The 19,080-nt window shown below is 41.9% G+C and overlaps 1 protein-coding gene across 1 annotated transcript in view; it reads right to left on the bottom strand.

Moving 5' to 3' along the window:
- CHST13 (carbohydrate sulfotransferase 13) overlaps positions 1-19,080 on the bottom strand; it is a 68,147-nt gene that overhangs the window by 8,757 nt on the left and 40,310 nt on the right. The window contains exon 2 of the mRNA XM_061618402.1: positions 1,833-1,915. Coding sequence (XP_061474386.1) covers positions 1,833-1,915 — 83 coding nt within the window. The remainder of the gene's footprint in view (positions 1-1,832; positions 1,916-19,080) is intronic.

Below are 19,080 nucleotides of genomic sequence, written 5' to 3'. Positions count from 1 at the left end.
GCCAGATCTTACTTTAGCTCCCAATTTGTTTATATGTTTAAAGAGTTAATTGAATTAAGACAGAAAAAATCTCCTTTGGCGTGACCAGAGGTTCCAGACTGAACTATTCCTTCATCCTGGCGTAAAGTAATCATGTAAATTGCAGCACAGCTGTTATGAATTCCACCCACAAGGAAATATTTCCACAGGCAAATGTGAATGTCCCCAAAGCATTGAAATTCCTTGCACACATAGGCAGGGTTTGTTATTTCTGGGTGTATTGCTCATTTGTTCATTCATACATTTATTTTATCTATTTTTCTCCATCTATACCCATCCTTTCCTAGCCAAAACAACAACAACATAGCATCCTCCTCCCAGCCTTGATTTTGGAAAGGAGCCCGCAACTTGCCCATGAGGGCACAAGCAAAGTGGGTCACAGTAATATGATATTCTAGATTATATGATTACTACATCCTCAGTTTCCCCTGTGGAAGAAAGAAAAGAAAAACTAAACAGGCAGCTAAAACCCTCTCAGCAGGGTTCAGGTGGATACTGGTCCCAGGTTGGCATGTAGATACAACACACCTTGGCAATACAGCAGGTGCTTTGATGAGTTTGAAAAAGGAACCTCACATAATCCTCCCTTATTAAAGGATCCATTATTATGTATCTGTTCCCATAAGGAACTGCCTAAATCAGCAATTGGTCCTTCACGTTATTAAGAACAGTTTGATTGTTCCCATTTATTTTTCACAATCCAAGAGTATAGCCAAAGCAGTGTAGGAATTGCACATGATTACGTGCAGATGACACATGTAGGGAGGGCCATAGCTAAGTGGCAAAGCAACTGCTTTGCATGTAGAAGGTTCCAGGTTCAATCCCTAGTTTCTCTGGGAAGGGCTGGGAAAGATTCCTTGTCTGAAACCCTGAGGAAACACTGCTGATCAGCGTACTAAGCTAGATGGGCCAACGATGAGACTTAGTGTAAGGCAGCTCCCTATGTAGTTACGCAATGACACAACCACAGGAGTGGGTCAAATTGTGTGGATCTTTCCTATTCAATCAGAACATTGCTGGGAAGCAGCTGATCACTTGAAATTGCATCACAGGGAAGCAGCTCTCATTCCCCTTTTGAATGTCTGAAGAGGGTCTTGCTGAGACAGCATCCAATAATATTTCAGCTGCAGCATCAATTTCTTAAAAGTTTTAAGTATGTTGGCTGAATTCCACCAAGCCCTGAATCAAGGCTAACTTATAAGACAGAAGTAACTCCACCCAATTTTTCCTATTGCCAGTGTCATTCTCTGCTGTCTGCCAGATCTAGGTATTTGCCAGAAGCCTCCCAGAATACTTGCAGTCAAAGAGCCTGGGCTGTGCAGCTGAAGAACTTGATGCCACTTATTCTGACTTCTGCAAACTATCTGGGGGGAAAAGTCAACGTGCTCAGAAAGGAGCTAACCTGTGGGAATACTTGCTCCTGAGTTGCTTGCTGGGTGCTTTGAAAGCAGGGTGGGTAGAGGCACACAAGCAACTTGACTCCTTTCCATACACATAAAGCCACTGAACTGGGGATTACCTTCTTTGCTCACAACCTTTTTGCAATGATTAATGAGGGAGAATCAAATGGGTCAAACAACTGGGATTTGTGGTCTGTGTGCAAAATCATCCTTTCAAAAAGACAGACAGAAAGAAAAAGATGTGCAGCTCTCTCTCCACAGATAATTAAAACCAAAGCTGCATATAGCAGGCCTTACCTGTTGCCTGGCCTTTGACATGCAAAAATCACTTCCCAACATTTGCCCGTTCCCTTCCTCCACATACTTTCACCTTCCCTTTTCGAGTTCACTCACCTGGTCGCTATTGTAAAGAGCTTGAAGTGGACTTCGCCCAGACTTCCCATGCCAGCTGGTCCTCAGAATCCTGTCCTCTGCAGCTGGAAAGAAAAGGGAAGAGAATGAGAGGGGGAAGTGTTCAAAAAGAAGTAGCAGTATCTCTATTTACGGGAGGGGGATACTATGTCAGCCTTAGCTTTGCTAAATTCACTCTCTCTTCTCTTTATTCATTAATTTTATCCCACTTTTCTATTACAGACACACTCAAAGTGCCTAACCAGGATTAAAATCACCAACACAAATGGTAAATAAAACAAGCGTAGATTGAAAACAAAATAAAGCACAGCACATTGAACTCCAGCACGTGCTTTTAGCATTGTGGCACCAGTTCTCTGAAATTCTCTTCCCTTAGAAGTGAAGGGAGCCCCAACATTGAGATATTTTTGACATTTATTGCAAACATTTATTGTCTCCCAACTTTCCCAAATTAGCCTATTTTATATTTGCTGTTTTTAATTTTTGTTGGTTTTTATGTCTCAGTACTATTTCTATGATGTATAGTATGTTTTACATTTGATTTCTGTACTCTACTTTTTTATGCTGGTTATTGTTCAGTTTTACTGCATTTTGTATCTTCATATTTTATTTTCAGGTGGAAGTGGTTTTTAGCTGAGCAAAGGAAATGTCAAAATATTGTGGTTCACCTTATTTAATGCTTTCCCATTTACAGTACCTAAAACCCTTCACCAGTAGCTTGCTAAATAATTAGGCCCCTATGGGCCCAAGAAAACACCACTTCCTGCTGGGCCAGACTGCCCAGGCAATTACCCAAGACATGGCAGCAGTCAGTAACAGTTATTGCCTTGCTCAACCCAGTGATCACTTGGCAACAAAGTGAACCCATTCACTGTGCTAGGTGGGGATGAGACCTGATCAAACACCCACCCAACTATTGTACTCTGTCGAGCCGTTCATACATGAGGTTCACCCACGAATTACCATTTAAAAATAGAAATCTGTCAAGGCAAGTTTTATATTTTCAGTCATGGCAACAGCTAAGGACTCTATTGGGGCAGGGGGCAGAACTCTGACTAAGAAGGTGCACCATTAGTTTTATTCCCCTATAACAGGTACTTAAAAACAATGGTTATTGTAGCAGGATGACATCATAGTGCTAAAATCAGAGCTTGGAAGTAACTAGTTACAAGTAACGAATTACTTGTAATTCATTACATTTTTGAGTAACAAGTGGGTAATTCCTTTACATTTTGATTGTAATAGAACTAGGAGTAATTTTAGTACCTTTGTGGAGTAATTGTAACATTTCCAGAATTACTTTTGGGCATTACTTGGGGGGGTGTCTTCTGGTCCTCTGATTTGTGGATGAAAATCATGTGCCTCAAACTGGGCTTCTGTGCAGTGTCGCTCTTTCCTCATGCTCTGTGGATGGGTAGGAGGCGATGAGGGAGGAGGCGGAGAGTGAGATGGGATGGAGTGGAGAAAACAATTATTTTAAAAAAGGACAGTGGTGGTGAAGAATGGAGTGGAGGGAAAAAGGATCCGGAGGTCAAGAACATGGATGAAGGAGGAGAAGGAGGCAGCAGCAAAATGGAGATGAAGAACTGTGGAGGTGAAAGATGACAAAGTGTTCGTGTGTGTGAATACTGTGTTTGCATTTGGCACACAAAGTGGCCCCCACCCTCTCTGGCTACTGTGTTGCATTTGCAGTATTTTAACTTTTTTGCATCTCAGGGGAAAATGTTTGCTTGAGTGAGTGCCCCTTAGTTGGTGGCAGGGCAGAGTCTGGGAAGTGGTTTAGTGAGAGAGATTATGCTGGCTGGCTGAGTGGGGGGGGGGTTGCACTTGGTTTGACGTGCAAAGATCTGAGCAGTGGCCTCTGCCTCCCTCCCCACCACCCTTACCAGTGGAGAGACCATCATTGCTATCTTATGAATAAAAATAATTATTCTACTACCTCTGTATGTGTTTGTTTATTATTAATGTTGTTTTAGGCTACTTAGATGTGCAGCAACCAAGGCCAGTACCTTGTAGGTGTTTTTTTTAAAGTAACTGAAATGTAATTGTGGTGATTACTTTGGAGGAAAAGTAAAGTAATCAGTTATTTTCAGAGCAATTGTAATTGTAACGGTAATTACTACTTTTTTGGGCCATGTAACTGTAACTGTAATTTATTATTTTTAAAAAGTAATCTTCCACGCTCTGGCTAAAATCTAGGCCTATGATCTGGATTCTCAGTAATGGGATAACAGCAAATCAGCACAGAACAGAACTGGCCAATCAAATGACTCATCATAACACTTATCCAACATGTGGCTACTACTGTTGTTAGCACCATATTTGATCATTTACAAGGAGGCAGGTTTCCAGTAGCAAATCAGTATTTTTTTTTTGTGGTAGAATCATTCATACAAAGAGTCCAGATCACTGTGCTTAGGGAACAGGGCAAGTTACGAATTTACAAAACTCCTTGCCTAAAGCATTCATAATTCAAAAGTAATAGATCAGAGATAACTACCTTGAGACAAAGAAAAGCAAATAAATGAACCTCCTTATGCTGCTTTGTGCCTGCGAAATAAATGCACTCAACATGTTAAGTAAGGGGGGAAAGCTGGACACATTCTTGCAGTGAGTAACCCAGATTATAGCACCTTTGGAGATGAGCAGAAAGAAGAATTTAACCAGTTTATACATACAGTACATACATAAAAATGTCACCAACCCTACCACTTCCTTGTTGTGGGACAGAAGGAGCAGTTAGCTACCACTTTTGCCCAACATGAGTATCTGCAAAGCTGCCTGTTGCTAAAGGGCAACTGATCAGTTAGCTGATGCCGTGAGTTAGCTGATGCCGTAGCAGAAAGTGACAGGCCGCAGAAGTGTGATGATGCAAGCAACCACAACCTATGCCCACCAAGTTACTGTTAAGGGGGCGATAAGAAAGGTTTGTCCGTTTAGTTTTGCTAGTTTTCCCAGTCTGCATCTGTTGGAATTGCTTTTTAATGTTTTTAAACCTTTTTTTTTTAATAAGTTTTTAAGTTTTTCTAAAAATGTTTTTAAAGGTGTTTTGTTTTAATATTTTTTAATGATTGTTTTAATATATTTTAAAGTCTGTTTTTATGATGCGTTAAAGTGTTTTTAGTGCTTTTGTTTGCCACTCTGCGCTCCTACTGGGAGAAAGGGTGGAATAGAAATCTAATAAATAAATAAATAATAAAATAGATGTGGGTAGCCAAGTGTTTCGTTTGCATTTCAGTCTTCTCTCTGCTGTGTCCTAGTTTGGAAATGTTCAGACCTAATCCAACCTGACTGGATTTTTTGAACCAAACTCTCTTGCTTGAGAAAAGATGGAACTCAAGTTCCGCCTGGAATGTGAGCATTTTTAATTCAGGTCTCAGCCAATACAGTCTTTGCATTTGATCCCAGGCAATGCACAGAAGCCACCTAGCCACAAAAATGCACCAAACAACAATCATACTTTGCTCAAAAAAAAAAAAAAGGGGGAAGAACAGCTTCCACACCACTACCTCATTTTGAATAGCTAATGCTGTTCTATCACAAATATTTTATCAAGCAAGAACTAGCAGGCTGAGCTTGTGATCTTCCTTTTTTTAAAATACTCTGGTACAAGTTAACATATCAAATCTATATTTGATAAAAAATCAAACTACTTCTATAGAGAACTGTAGATATGTGTAACTCATCCTAAACTATTTTTAAAACTGTCCATACATCTCCTGTGACAATTACACAACTTTCCGTTTTAGGCTTTCCTTCACTAACTACTTGTAACTAATCTGCTCCATGAGGCCAAAGGAAAATGCCACTTCCTGCTGTGTGGACCTGATCAAGAGATTTCTCAATAGAAAGCAACATACATCTTGTGTATGTGTATTCCTGACAACTAAGGATAACATTCTGTTCATCTGATGATGTGGATTCTAGTCCATGAAAACTTATACCACTTCTGCTCTGGATCCTTGCCCCTCATGGCTAATAAAAGCTAGCAGGAACGGAACAGCCGGATGGGCCAAGGAGGTGATCAATGCCTCTTTACGAGAGGGAGTGGTACCACCCTGCCTGAAACAGGCAGTGGTGAGACCGCTCCTAAAGAAAACCTCCTTGGACCCTGAAAATCTTGACAACTATAGACCGGTAGCAAATGTTCCATTCCTGGGCAAGGTTTTAGAGCGTGTGGTCGCTCACCAGCTCCAGGCTCTCTTGGATGAAACTGATTATCTGGATCCATGTCAATCGGGCTTTCGGCCGGGGTTTGGTACAGAAACAGCCTTGGTCGCCCTGTATGATGACCTCTGTCGGGAGAAAGACAGAGGGAGTGTAACTCTGTTGGTTCTCCTTGATCTCTCAGCGGCTTTTGATACCATCGACCATGGTATCCTTCTGGGACGTCTTGCGGACTTAGGAGTTGGAGGCACTGCTTGGCGGTGGCTGTGCTCCTACCTCAAGAATCGTCTCCAGAAGCTGGTGCTTGGGGAGCATTACTCGAGTCCCTGGATACTCCAATATGGGGTCCCACAGGGTTCAGTTCTGTCCCCCATGCTCTTTAATATCTATATGAAGCCGCTGGGCGAGGTCATTAGGAGATTTGGAGTGCGTTTCCAGCAATATGCTGATGATACGCAGCTCTACTTCTCCTTTTCATCTTCTTCAGGTGAGGCTGTTAATGTACTAAACCACTGCCTGGCCGCGATAATGGACTGGATGAGAGCTAATAAACTGAGACTCAATCCTGACAAGACTGAGATGCTGTTGGTGGGAGGGCTCTCTGCCCAGATGGTTGATGCCCGACCTGCCCTAGATGGGGTTACACTCCCCCTAAAGGAGCAGGTCCGTAGTTTGGGGGTCTTATTAGATCCGCTCCTGTCACTGGAGGCTCAAGTAGCCTCGGTGGCACGGAATGCATTCTACCAGCTTCGGCTGGTAGCCCAACTACGACCCTATCTGGATAGGGAGAACCTTGCCACAGTTATCCATGCTCTGGTAACCTCTAGATTGGACTACTGTAATGCACTCTACGTAGGGTTACCTCTGAAGACGGTTCGGAAACTTCAGCTGGTGCAGAATGCTGCGGCCAGAGTTCTTACTGGGACAAAAAAAATTGATCATATAACACCTGTCCTGGCCCAGCTACACTGGCTACCAATATGTTTCCGGGCCAGATTCAAAGTGTTGGTTCTTACTTATAAAGCCCTTAACGGCATCGGACCGCAATACCTGGCGGAACGCCTCTCCCGCTATGTACCTACCTGGTCGCTGCGCTCGACGTCGAAGGCCCTTCTCCGTGTCCCAACGCATAGGGAGGCACGGAGAACGATAACTAGAGCTAGGGCCTTCTCAGTGGTGGCCCCCGAACTATGGAACGCCCTCCCTGATGAGATACGCCTGGCGCCTTCTTTGCTATCTTTTCGGCGCCAGGTAAAGACCTACCTCTTCGCCCAGGCATTTTAAAAATTTTAAAATTTGAATTTAAAATTGAAAATTTTTAATTATGTTTTATTGTGTTTTTGTATTTTAACCTGTTTTATTATGCTGTGCACCGCCCTGGGAGCTTATTGCTATAGGGCGGTCTAAAATGTAATAAAATAAAATAAATAAATTAAATAAATACCATAACAAAAAATAATAGATTTAAACTGCCACAAGTTTCTTTGTTGTATTTACTGCAATGAATTAACAACACTACCTTTCTGGAAATTGTGATAATTATTTTTTAAATCTGCGGTTAACTTCACTAACTGAACCCAACTCAAAATTAATCATCATTGCATGCTTACTCATTCTTCCACCTATAAACTAGACACACTTGCTTATTATATTGTCAACAATCTCTAAATCTCTCTGCCAGGTGGCTAACCTTTGGCCTTCCAGGTGTTGCTGGAGTCTAAACTCCCTTCAATTCCACTCAGCAAAGCCTACAGTCAGGGCATAGAAGGCAGGGCCGGTTCCAAAGGGCAGCCAGGTTGGGCACTGGCCCGAGGACCCCGCAGCTCTAGGAGCCTCAGGGGCCCTCCGCTCCCCTTCCACGATCCCGCGGATTGCAAGATGAGCTTCCGAGCCGCCCGCCATCCCCTGCACTTCACCTACCTTTCTCTGCTGTTCGCGCACTGCATGCCATCAACCAAGATGGTGGCAAAGGCTTCAGTTCCTTACGGAAACCTTGGCGGCCATCTTTATTGATGGCAACCCTGCGCAAACAGCAGAGAAATGTAGGTGAAACGCTGGGGATGGCAGGTGGTTCGGAAGCTCGTCTTGCAATCCGCGGGATCGTGGAAGGGAAGCAGAGGGGCCCGGGGCAGGCTAATGCCCAAGGGCCCCCGCATTCCTGGAGCCAGCCCTGATAGAAGGTGTAGCTTGGCAACATCTGGAGGGCCACAGGTTACTTGCCTCTGCTCTATGATGATCATAAAGCATAGCTGAAAGCTTGCCTTATGAAAGCACACTTAAAGACGGAAAACAACTGAAGGGCACTTACATAATTGTCTCACATAATTCTCAGCAGGGTGGTGTGTAGTTCCAGGACTTCAATCAAAGAGAGAATCTCAAACAGTCAGGTTCTGGGCAAACTAAACTTAAGAGCGAAAAGCAGGGATGAAATAAATATTCATAACATCCCAGGGACAGGCAAAGTTGGGATTCAGGATTTTTGTTCTAGACAATGTGCATCACAGCAGGATATTTCTTGATTGTGCTAGAAGTCACATTCACAGTCCCCACATAAGTCTCATCTGTCAGCTATGGACAATATTCACTAATAGGCAGAAAAAAACCTTGCGCTTAAAGAATGTACCTATTTCCAACCACCTTTGGCTCTGGTCCTGCCCACCATTGACATGTACCTGTTACCAGCAAGACTAGCCCCCTTGTCAGTGAATGCATATGGCCGAGGGTTCCTGTTTTCTGCCTTTCCCTATGTCTACATAGAGTCCTTGTATGTTGAAGATTAGGTCACCTAAGCTCACAGGTTATCAACAGCAGTCGTTTACTGTAGGCAGAGAATAGAGGAGACCCCACTCAAGAATTCTTGAGTCTTGGGAGGTACCAGAAATGTTCTATTTGGGAGTCAGACTTCAGACAGCAGAACAATCTTTATAATATATGCTATTTATTCATATCTTGCACACTATCACTAATAAAATGCATTCTAGGTGGCCTTAGCCATCATTGCAGAAACAGAAAACAGAAAAATAGAAATATATATATCAGCATAAAAGAAATTGCTGGATATCCATTTAACATCAAAGTATAAGATTCTGAAGGCACATCTAGTTAAAACAAGTTACAATAGCTGAAGAACTGAGTGAAGAGTCGTATCACAGAGACAAAGTACATAGAAATACATGTCATGGTACATCACCCATCAGATGTTATGAATGGAATAGATCGATGGTTCTCTCCTGCTTTCTTCGACACACACCCCCACTCCAGCAGAGCTAAGGGGCCCTAAAACCTGACTTTTTAAACACTTTCTTTTCTATGGGAAGGCATGTGCCCATGGTCTTATCTGCTTTTTCTACTTTTAATCAGGCTCTTATCAGATGCTCCAAATGAGCATCTTTCTTTCTCAAGTAGTCAGCTTAACTTCATTATATATGGATTTCCTCTTCCTTCATATTGACCGTTCACATGGCACACTGGCTGTCTGCCCAGACCTGTTATCTTGTACTGTACTCAACTTCTTTGCTTTGTCTATTCCAGTTGTTTCTCAGGAAAATTACAGCTTTAGTCAGGAGAAGGAGGAAGAAAAAAGGGGGAGCAGTTTCCAAACTATTCCTGTTTATTTGGCTCTTATATCTATAGCAGACTTTATACACTAGTTCAATAATTCTTAAGCATCTTCTAAGCAAATTTAAGCATTTATGATTTTACCACATTATATGCATATTTTAAACCAATTATCTGGATCTTCCCATTACAGGCCCTTGGAAGGTTGCTCAGAAAGGAATGTGATCCCCAGTTGCACATCACAGATCAACAGTATTTTCTATGGGCTCTGGTGTTTACAAGTGGGTTCCAGCCCTCCTGGCACTGCTCCATTACACCACCATTCTGGGCTCAAACCAGGAACCAGAATGTTGCCTTTCAGGAGTCAACAACCATATTTATGACTCTTCCATGCACTTCTGCAATACTCAGAAGAACCTTTGGCCTGTTTGGCAAAAGGGGGGAAAGGCTGTAGTTATTATTCTCTTACAAAAAGCAGCTGTTAACTTATTGGTGGAAGAGTTTTGAAACTCTGGCCGGCAAATGGGCAGCAGCCAAGGTTCTTCATGTCAGGAGACTTGGCAGCTTCAGTGTTAAACAGCAACAAGAAATGATTACACCATCTCTTTGACTGGATGCTTTTCAAATTTCATGGCTTGGGTTAGAAGTGACGACAGACTTCATGATCGCTTGTGCATCAAGAAATGCCTTAATCCAGAAAACGTCTGTTTGCTTTCTACTGACGATTCTCAGTATTTCAGCTGGAACTAAGGATGGGTGAATCTGTCAATTTTGGTTTCTCATTTTTCCTATCTTAAGGTCGGTTTTCCACATTAGTTTGCAATTTTCTTACAAAGCAATTTTCCATATTAGAATGCATTTTTGCATATTATTTTCACTAATATATGCATTTATTTGCACTCTTTACCAGAGCTTGGAAAAGTTACTTTTTTGAGCTCCCATCAGCCCCAGTCAGCATGGCCACTGGATTGGGCTGATGGGAGTTGTAGTTCAAAAAAAGTAACTTTTCCAAGCTCTGCTCTTTACCCTTGTATGTGTATTTCTGTACACATTACTTGGCTGGAGAACTGCACTGCAAAATCTGAAGTGTGAATTATGAAGGGTGGCTGTGTTTCAGTTCACGTATCTTTCCACAAAGTGCAAATTAAGTAGGTTCACATTTAAATGCAAACTGAATTGAATTTCTTTCCCATTCTTGGTTAAAACATGAGCCTCAGCCTATGGAAAATGGCCATGTGAGAGAATGTCAGAATTTCTATTCGTGGCAGAGAACAATTTCAGCAGGAACTGAAGAACACCTTATAGTCAGAAACATTATTTTTTAAGATTAGCCCTGTAGTGAAAACAGGAGGCAGTCATTTAAAAAAAAAAATCAGATGTACATTCTACTCATTGTAGCCTTTTCAATTTACAGTATGTGGAAAAACTCAAAACATGATTTAAGCATCACTTATAAAAGTGGCCCTGAGGGAGTCACAAATGGCTGAGCTACACCATGGCGGTAATCCAATTGTGAAAAAAAGAATTCTGCCTTTGCCAAAGCCATCACAAGAAGTAGCAAGGGGGAGGGGGGGCGATACAAAGAAGATCCACCGCAGCCCTTCTTCTAAACATAAGCCACCGACACCTCCTAATGGTGGCAGATTTTGATGTGTCCTTCACTACCCCTGAAAACAGCAGCAATGGCACCCAATTCCAGGACTGTGAAATTTAGCATAATTTCATTTCAGCCTTAAGATGACAGGGTTGGATGGGGAACCTTCTGCATAAAAGCATGTGATCTACCACTGAGCTATATTATGAATTAATCAATCAATTAATTTATGAATCGCTTGTTACCTAGAAGGTTTCTAAGCAACTTACATTTAAAAACATATACATAAATAGAGTTCCTTCCTAAGGGCAAGGTCTGAATACATTATTAGGTGCTCCTAGATGGTGGGATGCCATCAGTACAGCAGGATTTCCCATCACAAAGGTTTTTCCAAGATCACAATGTCTTGGCTCAAAATCATGCCTCTTTATGATGCGCCAGGTACTATATGTGACATCCCCTATATGTGGAGACCCTTGAAAGGTTTAGCAGAGCCACAGTTCAGAAGTTCCAAGAACAAGTGCCATGTAGCCAAACACATCCCACTACTGCTAGCTCCTCCATCATGTTCTGTTTAAACCATCTTCTTTCAAATTTCAAACGTCTATTTAATAAAGGAAAGGAGTTTAATGTAACTGGATAAATGGATGTCTGTTCTGTAATCTATTTTAGGAAAGCTCTCCAGACCAATGCAAAAGTCAGACTTTTAGGGCAGGGGTGCAGAACCTGTGACCCTTCAGATCCTGTTGGTTTCCAAACTCCCATCAGCCCCAAAGAGCATGGCTGGCCAATGGTCAGGGATGGTAGGAGTTGGAGTCTAACAAAATCTGGATGCACCACCCCTAACTCAGGGCCAAGAGTTCATACAAGATTTTGTATCGAGCAGATGCCAGTTGTTGCAGGAACATTAGCTGGTCTCAAAATTAATTTACAAGAACCAAGACTGTATAAAGATTTCCCCACCAATATCACAATTGTATTAAAACCAGAATATGCTCCCTAGTGGGACTGACTTGACAAAGTGATAAAATTGGGATCCACACACAAACGTCTGCTAAAATGGATAGGATATTTTCCCCAAAAAGGAAGAGAAAATGACACCACATTTACAAAAGCTGTTACCAACTGAGCACCTTCCTGTCCTCTTCAAACCTAGCAAAACCAAAACCAAAGGGCTCAAATAACGGAAGAAAACTCATTTTGATAATTGATAATTTGATAAACGGAATAAAGCAGGTCTGGCCAGTTTACACATAATTTTTCTACACTTTCCCCATGTAGAAAGATATGAGTTTACTCTAACTTGTGTAATGCATAATTAATTATAAGAAACCTGTCTTGTTCCATGTCAGGCTATTAGCCTATATAGCTCAGTACTGTTTACACAGCAAGAGCCTATCCAGGACTGCAGACATAAATTTTTCCCAACCCTAACATGAAATACTGGGGATTGCACCTGGGACCTTCAGCATCCAAACCATGTGTGCTACCACTGAACTACGGCCCTTCACTTAACAATAACCCCTCGTATCACACTTGGCACACTGCGAAATAGGGTGATTTTGCAAATTTTGCAGACAAAAAATGCAGGCTGGCCAACAGGAAGCTACAACCAGTCAAGGTTCCCTGACCAACATGCTTGTATGATACATGCGCAGAGCTTGGAAAAGTTACTTTTTTGAACTACAACTCCCATCAGCCCAATCCAGTGGTCATGCTGGCTGGGGCTGATGGGAGTTGTAGTTCAAAAAAGTAACTTTTCCAAGCTCTGTGCATGTGTCATATTACAGAATCACATAGTTAAAAGGAACTTCTGAGGTCATCTAATTCTGTCAGTGCTGGAAATACACTTCTACAGCATCCCTGATTCATTATTTATGTTTTAGGAATATAGTAACAGTAACATTAAAAAAAAGTAATGTGTGAAATGTCCCCCATCATTTATATAATCTGCAGAGCAGCTCAAGGAGGGGGTGACTGAGGGGGAAAACCCGACAGGAGCTGAGGAAGGTCCGGTTCGGAATAAACCTCCCCACTGGGATAAAGAACAAACAAATGATGAAAGTTTAAAAGGGGTAGGCCTAGAAGTAGGCATTGTGAGAGCAGGGGCACAGGATATCAATTCAGAAGGGCAAAATGACCACAGGCCAAACCACAAGTGCCAAAGACACTTGAAGAGAGACACTGCTTACAAGTGCCTGTACGCTAATGCTAGGAGCCTCCGAACCAAGATGGGAGAACTGGAGTGCTTGGTCTTAGAGGAGAGCATTGATATAGTGAGTATAATGGAGACCTGGTGGAATGGAGAAAACCAGTGGGATATGGTTATCCCTGGATATAAACTATATCGGAAGGACAGGGAAGGAAGTATTGGTGGCGGTGTCGCTCTATACGTGAAAGAAGGCACTGAATCCAGCAAGCTTGAAACCCCCAAAGAGGCAGACTCCTCCACAGAATCGTTGTGGGTGGTGATAGCATGCCCCAGGAGGGACTTAATACTGGGAACGATCTATCATCCCCCTGATCAAAATGCTCAGGGAGACCTGGAAATGAGATATGAAATTGAAGAAGCATCCTGGTACGAGATGTAAGTGTTGTCGAACTGATTGGGAGCAGTAACCATAGTGCTATTAAATTAAACATACATGTAAATGGCCAATTGCCAAGAAAATCCAACACAGTCACATTTGACTTCAAAAGAGGAAACTTCACAAAAATGAGGGGATAGGTAAAAAGAAAGCTGAAAAACAAAGTCCAGAGGGTCACATCACTCGAAAATGCTTGGAAGTTGTTTAAAAACACTATATTAGAAGCTCAACTGGAGTGCATACCGCAGATCAGAAAAGGTACCGCCAGGGCCAAGAAGATGCCAGCATGGTTAACGAGCAAAGTCAAGGAAGCTCTTAGAGGCAAAAAGTCTTCCTTCAGAAAATGGAAGTCTTGTCCGAATGAAGAAAATAAAAAGGAACACAAATTCTGGCAAAAGAAATGCAAGAAGACAATAAGGGATGCTAAAAAAAGAATTTGAGCAGCACATTGCTAAGAACATAAAAACCAACAACAAAAAATTCTATAAATACATTCAAAGCAGGAGACCATCTAGGGAGGCGATTGGACCCTTGGATAATAAGGGAGTCAAAGGTGTACTAAAGAACAATAAGGAGATTGCAGAGAAGCTAAATGAATTCTTTGCATCTGTCTTCACAGTGGAAGATATAGGGCAGATCCCTGAACCTGAACTAACATTTGCAGGAAGGGATTCTGAGGAACTGAGACAAATAGCGGTAACGAGAGAGGAAGTTCTAGGCTTAATGGACAATATAAAAACTGACAAATCACCAGGCCCGGATGGCATCCACCCAAGAGTTCTCAAAGAACTCAAAGGTGAAATTGCTGATCTGCTAACTAAAATATGTAACTTGTCCCTTGGGTCCTCCTCCGTGCCTGAGGACTGGAAAGTGGCAAATGTAACGCCAATCTTCAAGAAGGAATCCAGGGGGGATTCTGGAAATTACAGGCCAGTTAGCTTAACTTCTGTCCCTGGAAAACTGGTAGAAAGTATTATTAAAGCTAGATTAACTAAGCACATAGAAGAACAAGCCTTGCTGAAGCAGAGCCAGCATGGCTTCTGCAAGGGAAAGTCCTGTCTCAGTAACCTATTAGAATTCTTTGAGAGTGTCAACAAGCATATAGATAGAGGTGATCCAGTGGACATAGTGTACTTAGACTTTCAAAAAGCGTTTGACAAGGTACCTCACCAAAGACTTCTGAGGAAGCTTAGCAGTCATGGAATAAGAGGAGAGGTCCTCTTGTGGATAAGGAATTGGTTAAGAAGCAGAAAGCAGAGAGTAGGAATAAACGGACAGTTCTCCCAATGGAGGGCTGTAGAAAGTGGAGTCCCTCAAGGATCGGTATTGGGACCTGTACTTTTCAACTTGTTCATTAATGACCTAGAATTAGGAGTGAGCAGTGAAGTGGCCAAGTTTACTGACAATACTAAATTGTTCAGGGTTGTTAAAACAAAAAGGGATTACGAAGAGCTCCAAAAAGATCTCTCCAAACCGAGTGAATGGGTGGAAAAATGGCAAATGCAATTCAACATAAACAAGTGTAACATTATGCATATTGGAGCAAAAAATCTGAATTTCACATATACGCTCATGGGGTCTGAACTGGCGGTGACTGACCAGGAGAGAGACCTCGGGGTTGTAGTGGACAGCACGATGAAAATGTCGACCCAGTGTGTGGCAGCTGTGAAAAAGGCAAATTCCATGCTAGCGATAATTAGGAAAGGTATTGAAAATAAAACAGCTGATATCATAATGCCGTTGTTATAAATCTATGGTGCGGCCGCATTTGGAATACTGTGTACAGTTCTGGTTGCCTCAACTCAAAAAGGATATTATAGAGTTGGAAAAGGTTCAGAAGAGGGCAACCACAATGATCAAGGGGATGGAGCGACTCCCTTATGAGGAAAGGTTGCAGTATTTGGGGCTTTTTAGTTTAGAGAAAAGGCAGGTCAGAGGAGACATGATAGAAGTGTATAAAATTATGCATGGCATTGAGAAAGTAGATAGAGAAAAGTTTTTCTCCCTCTCTCATAATACTGGAACTCGTGGGCATTCAAAGAAGCTGAATGTTGGAAGATTTAGGACAGACAAAAGGAAGTACTTCTTTACTCAGCGCATAGTTAAAGTATGGAATTTGCTCCCACAAGACACAGTAATGGGCACCAGCTTGGATGGCTTTAAAAGAAGATTAGACAAATTCATGGAGGACAGGGCTATCAATGGCTACTACTAGCCGTGATGGCTGTGCTCTGCCACCCTAGTCAGAGGCAGCATGCTTCTGAAAACCAGTTGCTGGAAGCCTCAGGAGGGGAGAGTGTTCTTGCACTCAGGTCCTGCTTCCGGGCTTCCCCCAGGCACCTGGTTGGCCACTGTGACTAGATGCTGGACTAGATGGGCCACTGGCCTGATCCAGCAGGCTCTTCTTATGTTCTTATGTTAAAGAGAACCCTCTCTACCCCAAGCACCCAACATACCTTAAGAAGTTTCACATAATTAACTGATACTTATTAACACAGGTTAATTCAACTGTATTAAGGTCTTTCCGTGCATGAAAAATTACTTTGCAAAGTTTACCACCACAGCCATCAATCTTGCCTGTAGGGCTTAGGAAAAGGAAAACACCACTCCAACCTGGAGTAATATTCTATTAAACAGCAATGCTATTATTCTCCAACAGTTAGCAATAATAGCTTGAAAATGAACCACTTGCCAGGTGGTTCCCATCACTCTTGTTCAAAAGCAGAAAGGAAATCAATCTGAAGCTAAGCCTGTTTGGTTTATTAGATTGATTGAATGGGCAAAGGATAAAGAGAGAATGTTGCTTAGAACCTTTTGAGAACATAAAGCTTAGTAAACCACACTACTGCTTTTGACTATCAGAAATCAGATATTTCTACAACACTGACCTGGAAATTATCCAGCTGGTGCCATTTGGCTCTTCCATTGGAAATTATGGTGAGGGCATCCCTGTATTTTAAAAGTTGGCATTGAAAATAATTGTTTTTCCTGGATTTGTTTATGCCCCTAGAACCAACAATCGTTTCTGAAGTTTGGTGCCCAATGGGCAGGTTTTTGACACATATTTTAGTTCAATGTTTATCCTGCCTCTTTTTAAATCTAACGGCCGCAAGGAGATCAGTTTCTACCACTTGGAAGATATTTGAAGATACATACTATCTACTCAGCAACACCACCCAGTTTAGTTTGTATTGACTATCCCTCCCTAGTATACCACCTAAAATCAATCTCCAACTTGATTAAAATTGCCTAGTTTCTGTTTATTTCTGGATTCTACTTACTAAGGAATTTATGTGTTTCACCCAAGAATGGAGGCAGATAGGGATTTTATGTTTTCAAAAACTGGATTGGATGGGTCAACCATTGTATGTTTCTTAGCGCCACCAACTCTCGCAGCAGTCCTACATGCAATCTGAAATCTGGCTAGAATGTAGCAGAACCTCATCTATTCACATCTGCTATCCCCTCCCATGTTCCATCTTAAGCCTGGGACTGAATCCAGAGACCATAGCTTCAATGTCAGCCAGCATTTTTCGTCCCCACATCCTACTTTAACAACAACTCTGCAGAAGAGTTCAAAAGATTACTCACTATTTTGTGACATTTTTGTTGGTCCTAATAAAGGTATTACCTTACCATGGATTGACTCTGTGTCTGTGTATTATACACACACAATCCATGATCAGGCAGTACATTTATGTGTATAAGACACATGTACAGACACACATACTATATATAAAACAGTACAATCACAATAAAAAAAATAACAATCACTAAAGCATCACCTAAATTACTGCATGAAAATTACATATAACCCTGCCAGTAGTGGCTGGTGGCTCTATGTCAGTGAGGCAATGGAATCTGTGCCAGGTTTTAGTCCAAACAAGGAGCTGTCCAAGGTGCTGAACCTATTTTGGGAACTAAAGTTCAGACTAAAACCTGGAGTGGATTCCACTGCCCTGCTTACACAGAACCACAAGCTACCACTGAACCATGCTTCATACCTTCTAGGAATCAAACATTTCTAGAATCTTCCAGCTGACTGAGCTAGGCAGGCCTCATGTGGGGAGTACAGAGATGCCTCTACTCCACTTAAAATTTACTCCATTTTAAATTGTTGGAAAGGGAGAGGAGTGTCTGTCGGTCTGAGGCATAGCTAATTTTCATAGTCCATAGGCAACAGCCAATTTCTAATAGTGTAATCACTCAGAAGGCAATAACAATTGCAAGACTAGTATGAAGCATGAACCCTATTTTGAACCTGTTGGAGGGACAGTAGTTTTCTCCCTCAAAGGCATCCATTTTGTTCTTTCAGTTTAGTACACAAGCACCTAACAAAGAGAAGCTATCACCTGGATGAGCCGCAACTCTTTATATGAAAGGGTCTCCCTACCTATGGGGCTATGTGATCTTTGCTAAAATAATCCAGATTTTTGACTAAAGTAACCTAAATTCAAGAAAAACTGTAAAGCAAGGCCTCAGTTCATCCATTTCATTTGCACATTGCTTTATTTAACCTTTGTCTGCTAGTTATCAGAAGAGATGAGAAGACAGGTATGGCTCAGAGGCTTCCAACCCCTGGAATTCCTAGGCAAACTGCTGACCTCTGTCCTACCCTCCCACAATTTTACCAAGCATCACCCATATGTCTTCAGATCTGTCTTCACAGCTTCAAGGGCAAGAAAAGTCTTTTAAAAAATGAACACCAAGTTTCTCAGAATGCTGAATTTTGCTCCAATACCAATTCATGTGCTTCCATACCACAAAGAAAGCACTATAAAATAATACAGCCTTGCCTATCTGGAACTTAGTGCTAACATTTGTCATGTTTCCTCACAGCTTCAGAGTACGGAACTGGGTGGACTCCTGTTTCTGCCCACTAACCCACAATTTGTGAGGTGGAAATAGTTGCAGTCCTTCCTTCTGAACCAGGCACGTGGGAGACAAAGAGTGACAGGCCAAGAGAACTGAACAATGTGAACCTAAAGTGCCTGAACCTGTGGTTTGGCAAAGGCATATGAATGTAGGCCACAAAGCACTACTGCCTGGAGCTCAGCCTCAAGCATTCAAACAGGAAAATGCTCATCTGAACATCTAATCATGAGTGCTAACTGTCCATTGCTGTCAGCACCAAAAAGATGTATCAGAACATCATCTCTCTATATAATTCAATAATAGGCAAGAAACCTTGCGGTTTAAGAATGTACCTATAGCCAACAGATATTTCTATCAAACTTTAAAAAGCAGAGGAAGGAAGGAAATGGTAAACCACTTCTGAATACTGCTTACCATGAAAACCCTATTCATAGGATCGCCATGAGTC

This window comes from Rhineura floridana, chromosome 3, assembly GCF_030035675.1.
Source record: "Rhineura floridana isolate rRhiFlo1 chromosome 3, rRhiFlo1.hap2, whole genome shotgun sequence".
In the NCBI taxonomy this organism is placed as follows: domain Eukaryota; kingdom Metazoa; phylum Chordata; class Lepidosauria; order Squamata; family Rhineuridae; genus Rhineura; species Rhineura floridana.
The sequence above is the reverse complement of the archived record's forward strand: the minus strand, read 5'-3'. Positions and strand labels throughout refer to the sequence as shown.